Source organism: Poecilia latipinna, unplaced genomic scaffold (assembly GCF_001443285.1).
Source record: "Poecilia latipinna isolate Pla-1442-1.1 unplaced genomic scaffold, P_latipinna-1.0 Scaffold453, whole genome shotgun sequence".
NCBI classification, from domain to species: Eukaryota; Metazoa; Chordata; class Actinopteri; order Cyprinodontiformes; family Poeciliidae; genus Poecilia; species Poecilia latipinna.
Genome location: NW_015113069.1, coordinates 299,297 through 305,365, shown reverse-complemented (window position 1 = coordinate 305,365; position 6,069 = coordinate 299,297). Strand labels below are relative to the sequence as shown.

At 37.6% G+C, this 6,069-nt stretch overlaps 1 protein-coding gene across 4 annotated transcripts; it reads left to right on the top strand.

The window, feature by feature from the left end:
- Nucleotides 1–301: 301 nt before the first annotated feature.
- On the top strand, nt 302–6,047 carry odr4 (odr-4 GPCR localization factor homolog). Of its 4 annotated transcripts, none has more exons than XM_015038813.1 (14): nt 302–402; nt 773–872; nt 1,462–1,575; nt 1,761–1,853; nt 2,029–2,135; nt 2,216–2,252; nt 2,506–2,649; nt 2,738–2,833; nt 3,295–3,342; nt 3,944–4,063; nt 4,147–4,249; nt 4,565–4,768; nt 5,141–5,194; nt 5,775–6,047. In XM_015038813.1, the coding sequence occupies exons 2-14, from the start codon at nt 774–776 to the stop codon at nt 5,843–5,845; spliced, it is 1,290 nt and encodes a 429-aa protein (XP_014894299.1). In that variant the 5' UTR covers nt 302–402; nt 773; the 3' UTR covers nt 5,846–6,047. The 4 variants fall into 4 exon arrangements, with proteins under 4 accessions (XP_014894299.1, XP_014894296.1, XP_014894297.1 ...); XM_015038810.1 differs by having other exon boundaries at nt 5,138–5,194; XM_015038811.1 differs by having other exon boundaries at nt 316–382; nt 5,138–5,194.
- The last annotated feature ends 22 nt before the right edge of the window (nt 6,048–6,069 follow it).

Here is a 6,069-nt window from a genome sequence, read left to right as displayed (position 1 = left end):
CTACGTTAATAGATGATACAGGAAATACAACTTAAACTTTCAAAATAAAACTTTTTGAGTGAAATGAATGATTTTCACTGTTAACAACAAGCACATGTGTTGACATCGACATTAATTTAGTTGAATAAAGTTGCTTATGCTTTATAGTGTGACTTTTTAGGTGCATAACTACATCAAAACTATAGAATAAAACAAAGCGTTTGAGTCTTATTTTGAAGAACACATGGAAGTACTTTTTAATTTTAGATCTAGCTTGACAAAATACTTTGACCCTTTCATAACGATATAAATATGCGACGGATATACGTCACAAAACAACTGTTGAATTTGTAGTTTTTTTCCTCTTTTTGCTTTGCTGACGAACCACAGCCAGTTGTCAGAAGTGACTATTGTAGCTTTCAGGTTTGTACACACTTCACATTTGCTCCTGTAAGGAATTTTATACACAGTGTGAAATTTATTGAACTAAAACTTGTGGGTTCTTTTTTATTTGTAATCGTTCAAAACTATTACATATAAATGTAGCAGGAACAACTGACTAGCTAGTAAGGTACACAGTCAGGTTCTTATAATCGACGAGTTTGAGTTTTCCTTCACGTAATTCCGTGACAAAAGGGTGGGTTTTATTTCAAATTTAAACCGTTGTCTTATTTATTGGTCTATTTGTCTGTTTTAGCGCTGTTCCAGTCCTTCACGTGTCTTTCCCACTGCAAACCAACAAACATAAAGTATTAAAGCTCGTGACTCTATATACCTTTTCTTTCTTTCACAGTATGGGTCGGAGCTATATTGTTGAAGATGATGTGGAGGGATATCTGTCCAGACTATGTTCACAGCTAGCAGGTCCAGTCACAGGTCTGCTTATTGGACAGGTGGGTCTTTGCACTTGCACATACATTTCCCTATTTCATATTTATTTTAAGATTTCTCAGTTCAGTTTTGTGGTAGATCGACACAGAAGTTTGGATATTTGCAAAGTGGAGCAGTCTCTGCCAGCTAAGCAGCTAGAAACTAAATATTTAAATGTGAACAGAAATTTTGATATCTCCACAGAATCTCAGTTCGATTTTGGTTTGAGCTTTGACTGGGCCATTCTAAGACACAAATGCAGCTTCCTTAGATACCATGTTTATGTAGTCCACAAAGTACAATTTTTGTGCTTATTTTTGTTAACGACAGCTACTTTTCATGTTAAAGTTTAATAGGATATTTGTCCCAAATACATAATTTGGTAGATTTTTTTTTAAGTTGAAAAAAGACACTGAAATTATTCAATAGAGCTACAGAGTGGTGCCTGGATGTCAAGGGGCAAAATTTTTAAATCCGTTTCAGAGATGATGTCTTGTGTATATTTAAAATCTGTGCTTTAAAATGATTAATTATTGACAGTTTAATGTTTTGTGAGCATATTTTGTGTGTTGGGAAATTATATCAAGTAATGTCAAGTACTAAATGTTTTAGAGCACGGTCCAAAGGGATTTTGTTGTTATGACAACAAGGACACCCCAAAACGACGAGTCTGCAGACGGCGGGAAGTCGGTGGACAAAGAGTGGGTGTCTGAGCACGCACGACAGGTAAGTACAAAGATTCACACTCAGCCACTGCACTTGTAGATGTTTTGAAGTCTTTTGCATGAAAGGAGTTAAAAAAATACATCCATGAAATATGAGTCAGTTCCAGAGGTTTCACAATATGTAACATGGAGAAGTCTGGCTGAATATTTGTCAGTGTTTAAACAGCAAGCCCTTGTTGTTTCCAGGTATCCAGGATGCTGCCTGGTGGCCTGTCTGTGTTGGGAGTTTTTATAATCAGTGAGAGTGATGCCAAGGACACTCTAACCACACTCCGACAGGTAACGGGACATGGCGGATATTTTAAAAACGTGAAAATAGCTGGAAATGATCAGCTATGTACACCGATAAGATAAGACATAAACTTATGTCAGCTCCAGCATGGTGGAGGATTAATATCAACCCAAGAGTCTGAGCGCTCTCTCTGTGTGTGTCTGTGTGTGTTTGTTTGGATAGTTGGTGTTTTCGGTGGAGAACCTGATCTCCTCGGAGCGGCTCTGGACGCCCGCTGATGATGATGTAACAGACTGCGTCACGCTGCACGTCAACCCCAAAACCAGGAAGTATCCTTTTTTTCCCCACAGCCGTGATGTTGTCTCTACCTCCCACTGTGTGACGGTCTCTCTTTAACCTCTACCATCAGAACTGTCTGCAGAACGTTTGACGTCAAAGACCCCAAGGTTTGTGTGTATTTTGTCTTAAAATGCAGCGGCTTTGATCTGCAGCTGTTACAGTCAAACCGCTGTGCTCTCCTTCTATAAATGTGTACGTTAGTTAATGCTTAACAATATCTTAAAATATGGTGATTAAGTTTGTTGTTCACTACTTCTTCTTTTTATGTTTAGCCTTAGTTCAATTTAAATTTAATGCAGGGTAATGGAATTGTAAATTATGATCCACTGAGTTATTTTGTTTAGTTTTTGTTTGTTTCAGAGTGTGGCCAAACCAGCAGACTGGAAGTACCAGTCAGGTGTGTGCTCTTCCTGGGCTACGGTGTCCTGTTGCCTGAGTGTAGACCTGATGGTACCACTCCCAGAAAACATGGCCTTCACAAGAAACATGGACGATTGCCTTAAGGTTAAAAAAAATATCACCTACTCTGATTCATGAAGCATTTCATACAGCAGCTTGACTGGAACTGGTTTTAGCTTCTTGTTTGTTTCAGGAGGAGCTGAAAGTTTGGGCACAGCAGATTGAAAGGGGAGTTTGTCTCATTGATGGAAAGAAGCTGCCAGAGGACTCGGAGCTCAAAGCAGGACAGGTTGTGTAAACATAAACGCTACAAGTTAATAAATCTACATGCACATGATGATAAAAACAGATTATTTGGAGTTGGATTTAATGGTGATTATCTTCACTGAAACTTTCAAGTTGACTTCTGCTGCCAGTTTGATTAAACTTTTAGCTCTAATACATGCAGTGTTCTCCAACATGCGTAAAAATTAAGTTATTCTCCAACTTTAATGCATTTTATACTTGGATATAAAAAAAAAAAACAAAGTAAAATGCCTGGAATATCTACCATTTGTTTTATAATAAGATCCTGCTAACAAGTGAAGTCCACCTATTCTGTGATGATTAATTAGAAATTAACACAAATTAACAGCAGAAAAAACTAGAATAGCAAACAAACCTCTGTGCATCTTTTGGGCTGTATAATGTCAGATTATGTGTAAAAGAGAAAAGTATATATTTTTTTTAATCTACTTTGTTTCCCTCCAGAAAAAGAATGTGAGACAGACCATCTCAGCCCAGTTGCTCATCACACCGGTAAGACACGCACAGCATCAGCCACATTTGTCTGCACTCCTGGTAGAGATGTCTAAAAAAGCTTCGTTATAAAGTTGCATTAAAACCTTCTCATGAAAATTTTCAGTTAAGTCCATTTATTTGTTGAAATTAATTAAGTGAAACGAAATAACTTCAGGCTTACGAAGCGTGTTTCTGGACACTGAAAGACGCTTTGCAATGAAATCAGGAATTCAAAGCGAGCAGCATTTACATGTTTTTTTTTTTTTTTTTTTATAGGAGTAAAAGTAACTTTACCATCTGTGATTCTTCAAATTAATCAGTTATTTTTGTTAGGTTTAATCTAACTTTTCTTTTTCTATTCCTTAATAAATGCACTCAATTTGGAGGATGTATTTTTCAAAAATTTTCACTGTAAAATTTTATTTGAATTAGTTTTAATTACCTTTTTTTTTTTTTTTTTTTTTACTATTTTACATCATTTCCAGGCATAGGAACAAATGGGGGGTTACACAGAGAAATCTACTCTGTTGTATTTTGCAAAAACGTTCCGCTTTGAGTGAATAGAGATTCTGAGTAAAGTGATATTGGGTCCTTTACCTGAACCTCCTGTGCGTTGCAGGATGTCCAGACGGCAGCAGATGTGGTTCAGCGGTGCGGAGGCTGCGTGTCGGTCAGAGGAGCGATCCACAGCAGAGCTTTCCTTCACAGCAACAAACCAAAAGCTAAACTGGCTGAGAAGGTGATGCTTGTTACAGGCTGACAAAATGCGTAATTTAAAATAATTTGTCAACTAGTAGTAGTTAAAGTTTTTGTTATGAGCAGCTGCTGAAGAGAGATATCGTTTCTACGGTGGCCACAAGAGTTCAGATGCTGTTGGAGGAGCCGCAGAAACAAAATGAGGAGAACAAGGGCCGGAAACAGATGGGTATGAAGTCAAACTTCACATGGTGGACTCAGTTAGTGAAATGATTATTGCTGTACAGATTTATGTTTGAACTCAGGGCTGTGAGGAGGTTCAGAATGACCCAATTCCACCAAATCCAGTTGGTTTAATGGCGTATGGCAGGTTGTTAGACCTGAAATTAAACATAAATTAAGTTATCTGAAGATATTAAAAGTTTTATGATAATTAAAAAGAGGGGGTGCAGTAGGGTTCCATTATCACAAAATCATTAAACTAAAGGAATGATGGATAGATTGTAGTTGTAAAAGACGTTTCTGCTCTTGTCTGCGGTTTCAGAGCAGTCCTGCCTCCCTCGTCGTGTCTTCTGCCCAGTGAAATCCACTGGCCCGCTGAGTGTGTGTGACTACCAGTTTAGCGACGAAGGATTGTCAGAAATGACCGACCGGTTCAAGGAGATGTTGGACATGGACGCAGCCGAGGAAGACTTGGACGCCACTTGCGAAATTATTGCAGAAGTCATAGAGAGCGAGGCGACAGAAGGTACTAACAACGCTCTGCTGTGATTTGCTGAAAGGGCCTTTTTTATTAATTGTTTTTAAAACCAAACAATGCAGTCAAAATAAGTCAAACGGGTAACAAATTTCTACATTAGGAAATTCAGCTGATTGCATCCAGTCATTAACCTACTACAATTCCTCATACTGACTCTGCATTACTGTTGCTTTGCTATGCTGGTGTATAATAAGCAAAATGTACTAAAGCAAAACACAAAAACGTCTTTTCAAGCACAAATCTGATTCAAAGTTAAATAAATATCTCTCATTTTCACGCTGAATAACTTGGCTGTGAGTGCAGGTGTGATGTAACAATGGGTGCCTGATTCATTACATTATATTTGTGTGTTTCAAGAAGAAGAACCAGCAGAAGAGAATGAGATGCTGGATCCCTGGAGAAACAACTACATTGGTGAGGTCCTTCTGCCTACGTTAGACCACAGCAGCTAATTCAATTCTGCTGTTTTTACTTTGTTGTCTCTGATCTTTTCTTTGAAATGAGCCTCAATAAACACAAAAAGCAGTTTTCAAATAATGATTTTATTTATTTATTAAGGGATAAAATCTAGTCTCTGTGTTAAAACACACATTACCCCAATTGTTTGTTACACATTAATGCACATTTGTAGCATTTTAAACTGCTGGACCTGATTGAAACTATCGTTTTTTGAGGATCAGAATTCCCATCCTCAAACTGAGCATATTGGCAGCAAAAACAACTCACACAAGCAGGGCATTTATTTCTGTATCAAACCACATACACATGGATACAATTAAAATCACTGTCAAAGAATGTTTAATTATAAAAGACTAATGAGGTTTTATTTATCTATTTTTTTGTCAAATGCATCCTGTACCAGATAAAACCAGTTTATTTCAACTCTATGCAGGAATATTAAAGACTGAAAATCCTTCTAATCTAACAGTTTCTTTGTTTTAGAAATGGATTGCTGCATTAACATTTCAAAATCCTCCTCCTCCTCCTTGTTTAGGTGTTGCCATGGCTACTGCTGTCGCCCTGCTGGCCTTGGCTGCATCAATTATGTATCTGAGCGACGTCTGAGGCTCTGTCCAAACACTAAAATGAAGTACTTTGTGTCAAACACTTCTGGAAAATCTCTGACTGATTCAGAGAGCAGAAGGCGGCTTCCCAGAGGAGATGGCGACTCCACTCGTTTGAACAGTTCTTGTTGAAATTGAACGTGTTTTACATTACATCCTATTTGGAGAAAAAAAGAGGCTTGGCATTAAACACTTAATAAAAATTTAAAAAAACACTTCTTAAGT